This window comes from Dermacentor silvarum, chromosome 10 (genome assembly GCF_013339745.2).
Source record: "Dermacentor silvarum isolate Dsil-2018 chromosome 10, BIME_Dsil_1.4, whole genome shotgun sequence".
NCBI lineage: Eukaryota > Metazoa > Arthropoda > Arachnida > Ixodida > Ixodidae > Dermacentor > Dermacentor silvarum.
The window spans coordinates 97,500,766-97,516,194 of record NC_051163.1 but is presented as its reverse complement, the minus strand read 5'-3'; the positions used below and the strand labels follow the sequence as shown (position 1 = coordinate 97,516,194).

The 15,429-nt window shown below is 42.5% G+C and overlaps 1 protein-coding gene across 1 annotated transcript in view; it reads left to right on the top strand.

The window, feature by feature from the left end:
• The window catches only part of LOC119466336 (intraflagellar transport protein 122 homolog), a 65,874-nt gene that overhangs the window by 43,076 nt on the left and 7,369 nt on the right, over positions 1-15,429 (top strand). The window contains 9 exon segments of the mRNA XM_037726846.2: positions 1,441-1,501; positions 1,503-1,613; positions 3,767-3,869; positions 3,939-4,085; positions 5,516-5,613; positions 8,103-8,203; positions 10,071-10,109; positions 10,575-10,704; positions 13,098-13,209. Coding sequence (XP_037582774.1) covers positions 1,441-1,501; positions 1,503-1,613; positions 3,767-3,869; positions 3,939-4,085; positions 5,516-5,613; positions 8,103-8,203; positions 10,071-10,109; positions 10,575-10,704; positions 13,098-13,209 — 902 coding nt within the window.

The window sequence follows — 15,429 nt, the reverse complement described above, 5'->3', positions numbered from 1 at the left end:
ACTTATCAATCCACCGTTTTTTGGTCGCAGGTTGTGTAGATTGATGGTTAGAGATATAAATGCATCAAGAATGGCAGCAATAGAGGCATGCAGTTCGAAGTTATTCAGCCGAGGAATTTCAAAATACAAGAAAAATAAACACGCTCTCAACTCGAACATTGCATGGTCTCCTGTCTCCATCTCTTTCACCCACTGACATAACCCCTTGCTGCCAACGGCAAGAGCTCGAAGCGCCAAATTAGCAGAAGTTTGCACTCCGTGGTTGCCTGTTCTATGTTCAGCGAACTCTGGTACAACATTCATAGCTCCGGTATGTTGATGGCGCCGTTACCATGGTAGCAAACCACATGGAGCCGCGGTTGAGCATCCTGGGACAGTACAACGTCTCTGTTCTTCTTTCATAGCCTGACTAGGGAGTTCAACACAGCAATGCGAACAATGAAAAGGGTGCGGCAACAACTGATGCACTGAGGTGACAAACTTGCACCCCTTGAACAACACTCGCGACTGTACTGCCCATATGGGGCTAGCTCACGAGCGTACAAGAGCGATAAGAGAAGCTTTCGCATAGATGCATTACTCAAATGCGAACTTCTCTATAACAGAGAGCAATGTGCAGAGGCCAGAGACAAAAGAGCAGGCAAGGCTCCCTGCCATGCTTTGTAGATGTAGTTAATTTTAGTTTTTTTATTACCAGTGTCTATTTGCATTCATATAAAAAGTACAGCAAACAAAAATAAAACCAAATCTTATTTTATAACTTCTTTTGCTGCAGTGTGGTGGTTATCTGCAACTTTGTATTTGACCAATCACGGATGAGTGAGTGGTGACATCGATTCTGGCAGAGATGCTTCTGGCATGCGCCATTGGGCAATAATGCGGTTCACAGCGATGAAGTGATTTGTTTGCGTGAATAAAATATTAAATATTTTGATATCGGAGCTTTGACCTACGCTAAAAGCACCTCCAACCATCAGTCTACGCAACCTGCAACAGAAAGACGGTGGCTTGAAACGTGTTTGAGGGTCCCTTTATGAGTTGGTGCTTGTTCCATTCCCATTAACATCCTTGCGTGTGTTGCTCTGCCCTTATTATAGAGAACATTTGGAACAGTCTAGAGTCCCATTTTAAAATGTTGCTGTTAAGCGGTTTTAGATTGTCTTTGAAAATGTACTTGGGCTTTCAATGAAACGCTTTAGTGAGAATAATTATCAGTTTCTTGAAATATTTGTATTATGCTTGATGCTCTTGCTTATGCACTTTTTAACAATGTGTGCTGTTTTGCTAACCTCAGTTCAATTTGCTTTTTCTAATCCTGATAAGAGGCCTTCCCACACTTTTCACATTTGGGCCTCCTCTTGAAAATTTACCACCTTGATCAGTGTACTGTGAATACATTAAACCTGTCTGTACATTTATTCATACACTCCTGCTATGCAGACTGGTTGATCTGTCCCAGAGGCTGGACAAACGTGACAAGGAGGCTCTTGCCATGTGTGCTCGAGTTGCTGGTGGACCAGAAGCAACTTATGGCCGCTGCCGACGCCTTCCGAAGGATTGGTGACACCGAAAGCCTGGTGAAGCTCCACGTTGATGCAGGCCAGTGGGACGAGGTGGGTGCAGCCGAAAAGGGCTTTGTCTAAAAATTAGCACCCCAGCTCATCACGATTGAAGTGCCTCTATCTGGGCCAATATAGTGCATGATTCCTTTCAATGTTATCCAGCTCGCTAACTTGCTAATCTTGGCTCTCGAGGTAGCATTGAGGCACTCCGGCCCAGGTTTCTGAGTCTGGCTATTTTACACCAAAGCGGCCACTTTTATGTCCTATTATCTACGAAAATATGGCTCTTGTATTGCTTGGCTACTTCATGGCTTATATCGAAATCAGTATCAACTATTCCATTGTAGCGCAAAAATTCACATAATTCATTTCTGCATAGTCAGTTATGTTTCTTGCAATAACAATTGCATGCATGCTGTCGCATTTCATAGTTTTTGTCTTTTCAGCAAAATATTCAGTCTTTGTTATCATCCACCATGGTGGCAAAGTGGCTATGGCATTTTGCTGCTGGTCACTAGATAGCAGGTTCAAATACCAGTTGTGTTGCCTGCATTTCAGTAGAGGCAAAACACGATTACTTTCATTCAGGTGCACATTAAAGAACTCCAGGTGGTCAAAATCAATCCGGAGCCCTCCACTGTGGCATCTCTCATATGTTACACATTAAACCCCATGAATCAATGAGTCTTCCTTCTCAAGTGCCTTTTATACCTGCATTGAGTAGCGCAGAGTGTGGGCTCCTGGTGACAACCATTTAGTAGTACTGTCTTGGCTACTATTTGCATGTACGCCCTAGATTGGCTAGTTTGTGTCTACTTTGGAGGCTATTGTGGCTGTTGTGAGTTAGCGACCTGGCTAGAATGAAAGTGGAGTGAAATGTTATCGTTATCCTTGACCTCGAAGTGCCTCGATTCATGTGAATTGCATCAATTAGGATGTCCAAAAAGGGCAAGCTTGATATTTTACACCATTCTGAAATGTGCTACTAATTTATCAATAGTACTTTCAAAACTGGTTTAAACAATGTAGCATTTTCATGTAAACTCAAAGATAATAGATTGAGTTTACAGAATTGCATTGTTTTTGCTGTGGAGCCATAAAGTTTAGTGGTGTGCGAATACCGAATACAGTCGACTTCCATTAATTCGACCTTAACGGGACCAACAAAACTGATTGTATTGTCTGGTGGGTCGAATTAAACAAGATGCAGAAAAAAACACACTGCTGATTCATTTGGCAGTACTTAATTGCCCAATTCTAACATGCCCTCAAATCAAGTGCATGCTCGTTTTCTATGTGTCCAAAGTAGAAAACTAACATAGGGATAACATTAAAGCTCCTAAACAAAGTAGAAATCTAATACGCACCTGACTTTTAGCAAAAAGAAAAAAAAAGGCAAGGGTCAAATATGCGCTGCACAGTGGCGCCCGATTTCCTCAAGTCAGCTTCGCCGCAATACAGCCATGTTATGCATCAAAGTGTATGAACGCCGTGAACACGGTTTTCATTTCAATTTTCTTGGGGAAAAAATGGTGTGCGTGACAATCCAGTAAACACCGTAATCGGACATTGTGAGCGACTGTTATTGGTTGAAAATCTTCCTAGGCCAGGTCGAAAATAGAAGTTTTCAATAAGAGATTACTCGTATTCAGTGCATTCACTGTCCCCTAATTGCCGAGACAGACGCTGCCAGTAAAGGGGTCGCTATTAGGGTCACCGTAGGGTTCAGGCGTTTGCATGCTGACTGGTCAAGTTCAAATTATCTGGAGAAGGCCAACTTTAGGATCGAAATAACAAAAGTTTGGACACATAGAAATACATAGGCACTGGCCAGGACCTTTGGTTGGGATCGAATCAACCGAAAAATCCAATTAACCAGAGTTGAATTAACAGAAATCTACTGTAGTAGATTTTGAATTGAATATCGAATCGAATCTAGAAAAAAAAAGACGAATATAGAATCGAATATTGAATATCAGAAAAAATAGCGCAAACTTTTATGCGTACAAATTTTGTGCCAGAAACACAGTGCTGCACATGCTCAGATGACTACTCTCATTACATAACAAGAATCTCGCTAACTATCAGTAACTTGGGTGCCCATGAATCGAGATGTATAGTATGCTCTACTCTTATTAAAAGGAACAACAAATAACTATGCTAGCACTGATAACAACTCAGCTCGCGGTCGCATTCTTTCGCAGGCATTCGCAGCTGTGGGACAGAATGCTGAGCTTCGTGCCAAGATTTGTGGTGACTACGCAAACTGGCTTGCAGAGAATGACCGTTTTGTTGACGCCCAAAAAGGTAAGCCCGTTCCTTCTCCTCGGCTGCCAACACCAGATTTGCGGTGCCTAACATGTAGTTCATTCGCAGCATTCTACGAGGCCGGTCGACAGGACGAGGCACTGAAGGTACTGGAGCGCCTGACTCAGTACGCCGTTGACGAGTGCCGATTTCGTGATGCCGGCTACTACTACTGGCTACTCTCTAGGCAGATCCTAGAGTGTGCAAGCCGAGAGAGTGAGTAGTCATTTGGATTCTCACTCCCCATTTTAAAAGCTCATGAAAGAGACCTCATACTGCCTGTCTGCAATATGGCTCAAGAAGAAAGAACTAGGCAAATTTGCATTGTTCGCTGGATTTGGCACTGTTGGAAAGATTAATTATGGAGCTCCTTGTCACAGCACAAAATTGACACAGACAAGACATGCAGAGACAACATGAGCACTGTGTTGCAGCTGAGGGTTTATCGAGAGCAAGCACCATATTTTGTAATGATTCTTTTATTTTTTCATTGTGTTCATCATTGGCTGGCATGATGCCTCGCCTTCATTATTGCTGGTACTGCCACTCACTGCCACAGAGCATAAAAAAGTAATAGAGTCAAAAGAGAAGAATACAGCCACAAGTGAACACTGTACAGCATGAAAAAAAAAGAAGTGGAAAAAGAAGGAAACAACCAAAGACTACTAGAACATGCCAGAAAGGCAGAGATTATCTGAAATACATGGTAGTTATGAATAATTCATGAAGGCAAAATATTTTGTTAAAACTATAGATGGCAAGTGTGAATTTGCATGCTTTTTGGTATGGAACTTTTTTGTGATCTCATGTGTTGTGTAATTTGCGTGTTTTGCTTCACTGCATAAAATGCGGACGAGCTTTCAACAAACCTTCAGTTGAAAGATAGCACTTGCGTCACCCTCTTGATTTTGTCCGTATCATTTTCCCACTATAAGGATGCCAACTTGAAGAAAGCTTGACATGTAGAAATATTTATGTGATATGCATCTTGAAGAAAGGGGAATTGTGTCTCTTTAAGAAGTCTCTTTCTCTGGATGGTTCCGTGTGCCATTAGGGTGGAAGCTTATAATTTTAGAGGAATGTCTTAAAATGAGGGCTGTTACACAAGTAAATACAATGACATACGCAAGTCATAGCTTTAAACGGCCAACTGATGACAAGCATTGCTTATCTTATGCCTCTTATGAAAGATGCACCAGAAAGCTGAAATGCAGTGACATAAACTCTGAAAGATAAACTTTGTTGAGTTGCATTCTAAGCCGAATGGTTAGAAGACTGTTCAGTTTTCCACAGAGCAAATGTGTCTCTGTCAAGCTGTCATGTCATGCTTTTCGTAGGCTGATACTGCTTCCTAGAATGTTTCCTAGAATTCTGCAATATTCAACTTCATCTTTTATTAGCCTTTCAAGGGGTCATAAGTCCAGTGCTATGTTCACAGATGTAACTTTTTTTTTGTGAGCGTGTTTTGAAAAATATATGCATAGTAACTACAAAAGCTTTCTCTTTGCCTTACCAAAGATGTGGTACAAATTACAAGGGCTAATAATTGCTGAAAGCAGTGGATCGTTACTGTGGATGCGTACATTTAATAGATGCCAGAAATGATATTATAGTCAAATGTATTTATATCCGTTTGATATTTGCAGGTGATGTTGCAAGCAGAGATGCACTGATAAGCCGTTCAGCCAAGCTTCAGGATCTAGCTGATGTCTACTACATTTACCACAATGTTCACCGCTATATTGTGAGCACCATCCTTTAATTTTACTTTTGCTATCTTCAGTTATCATGCGTATATATGTATGCTTATCTAATTTACTTGAAATGGTTTTACTCAGAAGGGTGTCAGAAGGCTGCTCACGACTGGTGCCTTATTTTGTATAAGTAGCAGTTTTTGACAGAATGCTAATAATCTCTTTGATAATCTAATTTTGCAATGAGGCAAATAATGAATTTCATCCCAAAAGTGTCTAGCGGCTGAGGCCAGAAAACTGAAAGGGGCCCTGAAACACCTTTTCTTGAAACTGAGCATCATGCTGAAATGTGTGCAGTGGTTTTCAATGCTGATATTTCCCAAAAAATTTTGAGAAGGACATAATATAAACTAAATATACGATAGAAAAAAATGTTCACATTCAGAGAACTATAGGAGTGAGCAAGTGATCTCTTATGTGATATTGTAGGTTTCCTGCTTTTTCCTAACTTCATCACCCCACCTAGTTTTCTGCCATCCTCGACTGCGCTTCCCTTCTCTTGGTATCCATTCTGTAACTCTAACGGTCCACCTGTTATCCATCCTACGCATTACATGGCCTGCCCAGGTCTATTTCTTCCGCTTGATGTCAACTAGAATATCGGCTATCCCCATTTGCTCTCCGATCCACACCGCTCCCTTCCTGTCTCCTAATGTTAGGCCTAACACTTTTCGTTCCATCGCTCTTTGTGCGGTCCTTGACTTGTTCTCGAGCTTCTTTGTTAACCTCCAAGTTTCTGCCCCATATGTTAGCACCGGTAGAATGCACTGATTGTACACTTTCTTTTCAACGACAGTGGTAAACTCCCAGTCATGATTTGGTAATGCCTGCCGTATGCACTCTAACCCAAATTTATTCCTCTGTAAATTTCTTTCTCGTGATCAGGGTGCTCTGTGAGTAATTGACCTAGATAAACGTACTCCTTTACAGAATCTAGAGGCTGACCGCCAATCCTGAATTCTTGTTCACTTGCCAGGCTATTGAACATTATCTTATTTTCTGCATATTAATTCTTCAACCCCGCTCTTACACTTTCTCAGCTACGGTCCTCAATCATTTGTTGTAATTCGTCCCCATTGTTGCTGAATTCTCGTATATTCACTGTCAAAGACCATGTAGCAAGTGATGGAAATGACAAGTGATATGCATGACATTAAAGGCCACCTGCAACAAAATTTTGGGCCATGTAAGAAATTTTAGTTTCAGATAGGGCATAGAGCAGCCTCTGTGTGAAATTTTAAATAGACATGTCACAAAATGTAGACACGTTTGATACCAAAACCAAGATAACGCTGACGTTACTGCCTGCTGAAGGTGATACATGACTAAGGACATGTGGCTCCTCTGCATAATCTCTGAGATTTGCCATTGTAAACGACGAACTGACAAATCTCGGAGGTGAAGTGGCACTTGCGTCGGCGTCCTCCAACCGCCAGGAGCACACGTCTGCCATGCTTCTATTGAAAGGGGCTGCTTGTAAGAAAATTAGACAGTCATCAGCCCTGCATCTTTGCCAAGATTGCTTCAGTAGTATATACTGGTGGCTTTTTAATAATTTAGCCAAAGTGAAATTTCGTTGCCATTCGCCTTTAGGAAGCTGGAATATGACATTTCGGATTATAAAGCAAATGGCTGTGACTGATAATCTAGGTGAGGTTAAGAATGGATTTGGGAAAGTTATGTAATGCACAAAGCAGGTGGTTTAATAAAGTAACAGAATGGTGCCAATGGCAGGAAGGGGAATGTAGTTGAGGTTAGTAAATGTACAGGCATAGGTTGGAGTTGGCTGATGCAAGACAGAGTCATTAAAGGCCGCTGGAAGAGGTCTTTGTTTTTTAGTGGAAGTGGACATAAATATGTTTGTAAGATTCCCTGCGCTCTCTTAAGCTGTACTTCTTACAAATTAGATTTCAGATTTATTAAGCAGTGAGATAAATGAAGGAGGAGGTCCCAGAGTTCAGGAGGGCCTCCTATGAAATATAAAGCAAAGAGTAAAGCTCTATATACGTAAATAGATGGCAACACAATGCGAGTATACAGTACATACGATTTTATCATTTCAGTAAAGTTCGAGAAAAAATATATTAGAGATTGTACTCGTATCTTAAAAGCATGCGATACAAGCACACACAATAATTATCGACATACATGCACATACACTATAAAAATATTAGATATAATAATCAGCAACAAATTGTGGAAATGGAGTAATTACACATACTGTAAACAGTAAATGTGTACGCTGTATAATAGTAAGAATAATAACAGTAGCGATTGTAACAAAATGACTAGATCTCCAAGGTCCTTTCAGGTTCATCTCAAATGCAGTTAACTTGTTAGAAATTTAGGTTCATGCAGCAAAAGCTTCTTTTACATCCATCATAAAAAATAAAGCAGGGAAGTTTGGTGTAATATAGTAACATACTTGTTAGTTTCATCGCTTGGATGCTTTTACATCTTCATCCCCATCTCTTTTCAGGAAGAACCGTTCACAGCGTACTTGCCTGAAGCACTGTTCAACATGTCTCGTTATCTGTTCCACGAGCTCATGGATCAGTCAATACGTGGAGTTTCACTGGTGTATCCTTTTTAGTTGCTTTCTCACGTGACATGTCCTGCAGCCTGAAAAAGCAACTCAGGACTGTCTTGTTTTGCTTGCTTAGTCATCGCATTATTCTTTTTTTGTCTACAGTACAATACAGTCAACTCCTGATAATTCGAACTCGATTAATTAGACGTTTCACCTAATTCAAGCACATTGAAAGTCCTGGCGAGAAATCTACATTGCTGTGGAAGGAAAGGTTGTTAAGTTCGAACGTAAAAGCACGTCGCTTCAGTTAGTTCATGCCCCACGAGCACCTCATCATGAGCGCAGTGGTTACTAAAACTTGAAAAAAACACTAAATTCAGCAGACAGCCCTGCTGGTTCACGAGGCAATGACAGTGACGGCAGCAGCTTGTCCTGCGGTGACAATGACGACTTGTGCTGTGCCCTGGGCGATGTCTCTTTTAACAATTTTGTCAGCGCTGATGAAATTGTTCACGTCTATGGGATACTGATTCAATGATGATAATGACATGTATAGTTATTGCTACTTCAAACAATAAAAACGATTTGAATCTGTTCATTTTGCCCCCGTTTGTTAATTTAACCTTTTGGATAGTTCAGCGCAAACATTTGAATTTCAACTTATCCATTTTCTTAACTTAACAAACACATTGAAAAGCTTATCTATGTGAGTACCTGTTTTAGTGCTTGCAAAGAGAGTGTTACGGAGTGGTTGCTGCATAATAGAAATTAGTATATGTATTCAGTGCAAGTGCTGTTAGATTTTAAATGGTGTCATTCAGTGCATGTTTTCATAATGTGTTACTGATCTTACTTTATATTCACTGTAGTGAAATTTCATTGCTGCTGTCTATCAAATGCTACGACTGTTTTAGGGGGATGGGCCTCGTCAGGCATTTTGCCTTTTGCTCTTCTAAAGTGATACAGTACAACTGTTACACTTTTAATAAACTTCATTTCAGTTCACTTTAAACCTTGCGTTCAGATTAATTGGAGTCCACTGTACATTGCAATAAGAACATGTTCTAGGGGCATGGGAAGTAAGGAGGGAGGAAAAAAGATTACTCTTTGACAGTTTGTTGAAGGGCCCCTCGCCAGGTCTGGCCATTTTGAGCTGACAAATGCAGTGCATACAATGCGCGCTAACGATCGTGTCTACAAAATATTGCACCGCTAGTGCCGTGAAAAGAGCTGAAATTTCAGACCAAATGCCATGCACCCTTCTCCTTGTGGTTGCAGTGCTTCTAGCCGGAGAGTCGAACGTCAATCGTACAAGTACGCCTATGTAAATTGCAGTGCTGTGACGTCACTCACACTGACACGTGACCTCGAGAATTATTCAAGGCAACATCAGTTATTTGTTTGATCTGTTCTTCAATAGACAATTTAAGGGTTATAGAAATAATAAAACCTACAAACTGAACGTCTGCGAGTTTTTGTTTTACTCCGTGCCATAGCAAGAGGGGCATACTTCCGTTTCGTCTGCTTGTTCCCATGTCGTGCAGTCGCGCGTGCAGAAAACGAAACTATCTGCCATTTTCTACCGGGTTCTAATGCGCGATTGTGCTCTTTGATCCACTTGCACGTGCCTCAGCGCTCGTGACTGTGGCACTGACTTATACCGCTAATCAGGTGTTCTCGTGCAGAGCGCGCGAAATTGTGCACTGCGAGAAAGAAAACAAAGGCAACAGCTCGGCGCAAGCTGTTGCGAGCTTCCCTTCACTTAACTTCCAGCATGTGCTGCATAATTTTTTCTCTAGTTCCTGCACAATAGACTAATAGAAAAACTGTGTGCCTGTTTCGTGGGTCAGGAGAAACATCTTTGGTAAGGCACAGAAGTGCGGTGTGATTTGCACCCTTAACGCATGTGCACCGCAGCGGTGTGCTCTACGCACTGTCAAAGCAGAGCCGTAACGTCTGCATCCCTCGACCTGGCGATCTTGCCGCCGCGGCCGTGACTTTTCCACCTCCCTTCATTCAACTTTGATCCTGCCGCTTGCTGCAGCTGGCCTAGCCTGCCAAGCCAGTACTCTCCTTTTCCAGTTGATGTTGCCGACGTGCTGGCAGACGCTGTGACACACCACACTCGATGAGCGCGGACACGCGCTGTCAAACGCTGGCGGCGTCTGGAAGCGCCCCTGCAGAAGCGAGCGAAGTGACCTTCGTGCTGTTGTCTATCGCTTTAACGCAAACTGAGCACCGAGAACACACAGCACACACAAAGCTACGAGCCGCCGATGCGCACCTACACCGCTAGACTGCCCCAACGCAGATCGCTTTCAAGATACGGCCCGCGCGACCGCGTGCCGCCGAGCAGTACGCAGTTGATGCCAGAGTACAGTACAACGCCGCCCGCTACTCCACCGCCCTTTGCTCCCTCGCCGGTGCCTCGAGCGCAACGGAAGGCGCGCTTCCTCCCTCCAGTAACATCCACGTGGCCACCATCCGGTTCCGGGACACGCTGGACCTTGCTGCACTGACAGTTCGATCAAAGCCCTTCAGTGACGCCCAGGTCAGTCTGCACTGAAAGACGCACCTGTTTTGCCGGGTACTGGTGCGAGTAAAAAATGTATAAACGTCGCTCAAGGTTTGCTGGTAATTTCTACCTACATAGGTGGGACTTTTCGTCTTGAGAATGTGACTGTGAAATGGTAGTTAAACGTTTACTGGGAAATTCAAAGTAGTGTTGTCTGTCCTCACAGCACAGCACGTTAAGTGCATGCACAGCAATGCCAACTATAAAGGCAACAGCCCATGTGCCAGTGATAGTGGAAACGTGATGTGGTATCATATTTCTAGAAAAAAGAAATCAATCTAGCCAGAATTTTTTGAAAATTTCAGGCACAGTGTCGTGAGTCAATACATTTTCTATGTGACTGCAAAAGGACACTTCACATGAAATTCATGTGTGTATTGCCCTCTTTGTGTATCATTTGTCGACACTGGTACTTCTATAGCCCAATAACCAAGCCCATCACATGACACCAAGTATTACTAAGTTGTCATCACAGTGAGTTGTACTGTAATAGCTCATGCAACTTGAAAGCATTTGTTAGTATTGTTCTAGTTGCAGTTGTTAACGTAAGATGGTGAAGCCTGTGTTGGTGGCTCAGTATCTGTAGAGTTCTACTAGTGAACATGCAGTCTGGGATTGATTTATTCGTCTGTAGATTTGTGGGTATTTAACAACAAAAATTAGTCAAATTTTTTCGCATCAAGTGAAGGAACTGCAACTCAACATCTCAGAAGAAATGCTGGCAAACCTCACAGTGCCCTAAATAATTTACTATAATTTCTCTGCTACGAACTAAATTGTTTCATTTCGCAGAAGTTCTTTGTGCCATGACATCATGACACAAAGAAATGCTGCTCCCATGTGACCAAAGTGCATGGTCACATGGGAGCAGGACATTGTGATGTGTCATTCACTCCAGCTTCCTTGGTTCCCTGCTATGCTGCTACATCAGGCCGTACAGTGAATTGCACCACAGCAGACGATCAAGCGTGTCAGAGCAAGTGCAAGAATGTCATGATGTCCTGCTCCCGCGTGGCCACCTTCTGCATCGTGACAACACAACACATTGACCTGGTCAGAAATAAAACTGAAATTGGTTCCTAAAAGGTTTTTATAGTAGATTATGTAGGAATCTCTGAGGCTTGTCATTAATTTTGGGAATCTTTTGAGGTCCAGGATCTTCACTTAATGTAAAAAATGACAAGTTGGAATTGTCAGGTCAATACTCCTTCAACCAGGGCCCTGGCTCAATTTAAACTATTTGGGGTTCTTTAACAGGCACCAAATCTCAGTACACAAGCATCCTTGCATTCCGCCCTCATCAGAACTGCAGCCATGGCAACCAGGAATTTCGACCAGTGTATCCAGTTTAGCGGTTTTCCTGATAAAACGTGCTGCCTAGCGGGAAAACGTGTTCTCTTGTGGACGGTCGGTTGGTTTTTAGTTGTTTTCATGAAATGTTGATTTCCTTTTCGGTGGTATTTGTGCTTCACGTGTCACAAATGTGCAGCTTAGTCATGTGCCTAGGAAGCTGAGAGTTCCGAATATCATCATCATCTATCAAACAGTGTGCCTTTTTCCTCCATAAATACCTCCTGTGAACTATATATCCCTAGCAGTTTCACCAAATTTTACAGACACAATTGGGGGGATTTTGCCTCAAGAAATGGCTCCGGTGAAAGCTCCAGGTGACGTCAGACAACTTTTTTTTTTTTTTCATTTTAATCACTACGTGGTAGTTCAAGCTGTTTTCTGGCCAGTGATTGTGGTTCATGGAAGCATCTTTTTTTTTTTAGTTTCGCTTCGTATTACGTTTCCGCACTTAGCAGTCACACAAGAAATTGCTTAATAACATTGATAATTATATGTTTTATTCCATTATGGATGAAAAGACACCAGCTTTCTGTCAAGTTTAACTTTATTTTTTCAACTGTGTTTTACGTAGACACAATAAAACATATTTCAAATGTGGATTCTGATTGTTGTCTGCATTTATCAGTTTTTAGCAGACTGTGGGTGCTCGTATTGCAGGTTTATGAGTTTCGGGGGGTATCGACTAGCAGGCGTTTTTAAATTTATAGTTGGCAACACTGAATGGACACCTGTGAGTTCATGCTCAAGTGGTTACTTTCCTGAATCTGGCCAGCCCCTCTGACTGATACTGCGTCTTGAGGACGATGGGCTTGTGTGAACGTCTGTGGCTATTAGTGCAATATCACACGCATCAGCGAACTCACCACTAATTTCCTTCTTTCCTTCCCTCCTCTCTCTCCATGTCATCTTTGTGTTCCCCTTTCCCATTCCCCCGGTGTAGGGTAGCCAACCGGACGTTATGCTGGTTAACCTCCCAGCCTTCTGTCTTTCTCTTTCCTCCTCCCCCTTCAATGCAGGACCTGCTGCCACTGTGCTATCGCTGTTCCTCGACCAATCCACTCATCAACCCACGTGGTCGTTGCTGCGTGAACTGTAACCAGCCGTTTGTCCACTCCTTCATTGCATTCGGTAGGCACACAAGCTCTAAGCACTGTCGTTACCGAAGCTTTCAAAATACAGTGAAGCCACTGCATACCCACCAACTATGCCGAATTTTCCATAGAGCTTGCGAATTTGGGTTCATCGTACGATTTTACAAATGCTACACCAAGTTTTGGGAAACTTGAGTTTAACTTATGTTAGTTAACTTGCAAACTCATAAACCTTTGTTGGGCATATTGAAGGAACCAGGATGCGCCACATTGTGGGCACAACAGCAGGACGTACAGTGGGCTCATACAGTGTACACAATTTGGAAAGATTCAAAGTGTGGATGGACTGCCGAGATAACACAGGATCGCAATGATGATGTAGGGAATCCTGTCACTTCATCACAGTAATGCTGAATGCACCTGGAGTTTCACTTGTCACTCAGATGTCTTCTGATTCTGAAAGGACACAAGAGGGGCACTTGCTCCGAGTAAGTTTATTTAGATAATTCCTAGAGCAAGCGAAACTGGCGACAGCAAAATTGCTGAAAAAGTCACTGCAACCGAATAAAAACATTGTGTTGCTTGTCAGTCTCTGCTTTTACAAGTTTGCTGCAGTTTGTGTGTTGCGTCTAAAGGTAAATCATCTTTAATACAGTTCGTATGTATACATCAACTAAAGGTGTACGTGCTCAGGGCAAGCTTTCAAAAAAATTGTGTGCTATACCCCCGCCCCTATTGTATCCTGAGTATGATTTACTAATTTCCAAGTTCATGGGTTGGCAGGTATGCCACTGCACTGGTTATGTGTTTTGACTTGTTAATACATAGCACCCATCGGTGTAGGGGTGCACAGGTGGTACCATTAGGTGTCTGTGAGAGGGTGCTAACCCATGGCAAGCTTTCTTTAGTTCCGTACTCATCATCTTCATAATCCTATGTGATGTCCACAGCAGGACGAAAGCCTCTCCCATCGATTTCCAATTAGCCATGTTTTGCAGCAGCTGACATCATCCTTTGCCTGCATACCTTTTTAATCGCATTGCATCACCCAATCCTTCAGCCTTGACTGCATTTCCCTTTGCTTGGCATTATTGCTGTTAGTCTAATAGGCAACCAGTTATCTGCTGCGTTAGTTTCATACTAGTGAGCTGCACATTAGCTAAACATGTCAAATTGGGTCACTTAAGAGTACTTAACTTATAATTAAGTTTTGCATGCTATTTGGCCCCATTAACTCTATTAACTCTGGCCACAAGACACAGGAAATGTTTCCAAGTTACCTGTATTTTAGGATAATCTGCTAGTTTTACAAATGGCTGCACACTATGAGCAAAATCTGGGCCCAACTTAGCGAGATCAGAACGGCCATTGCATCATTGCCCCCACCTTTGCGAGCACCTATGCCCAGCACTTTTAAAATTTTTAAAGCTAATTGAGTTCCAACTACAGTATAACCTTGTTGATATAATCCCACTTCGTACAATTCTGTGACCGAGAACACAAACAATGACCCAAGGGTCAATCTAGTTACGCTTCTTTTTTGCTGTCTAATATGTTCCCAAAGAACACAATCTTTCAGCACCAACGTTCAGTACATCATCAAACTGCATTGGCATGGTACGTTTTCCAGTCGCTAGATCACATGTGAACAAAAAAAAAAAAAGCACGAGATGCGAGCGATCAAGAACAACCGCTAACCGCAGCTGCTTCCCTGTAGTACTCACCCACTCGTGTGACGTGATCACGTGTTCCACAACAACTCTCACCAAGTGGGCAAGAGGCGAAACTTCCCACAACTATGCCCTGCCCGAAGCAGCTACTGACCCTGGCTGAACTTGAGGAGCACAACTGTAAGCTCGCCGAAGCCGCCAAAACGACAACACGCGTCGTCTTGTGCTGCATTGATTCGTGCAATGCTTTGTAGGTGTCTAGTACAGTTGAGTCTGCAAAATTTTTTAGTGACTTCTAATCGTAGGTTCTCCCAGTTAGTATGTTTTTTTTTTTCTCCTGTATTTTTCCAAACTGTACTGAACGAGGTTCTACTGTATTTGCACATTTTGCCGTTCTCCGTCCGCAGTACTACATCACTAGTTGGTGTGTTTTGTTGGCACTAATTTGTGTGCTGCACTGTGTAATTTTATGCCAGTTTGTCCAACCTTGTATTGTACTGCAGGGCTTACAGTAGATTAAATACCAGGCGGCAGGGCCCATCAGAGGTATTTAACAACTGCAAGTGTCTGAGATAGTATAAAATCGG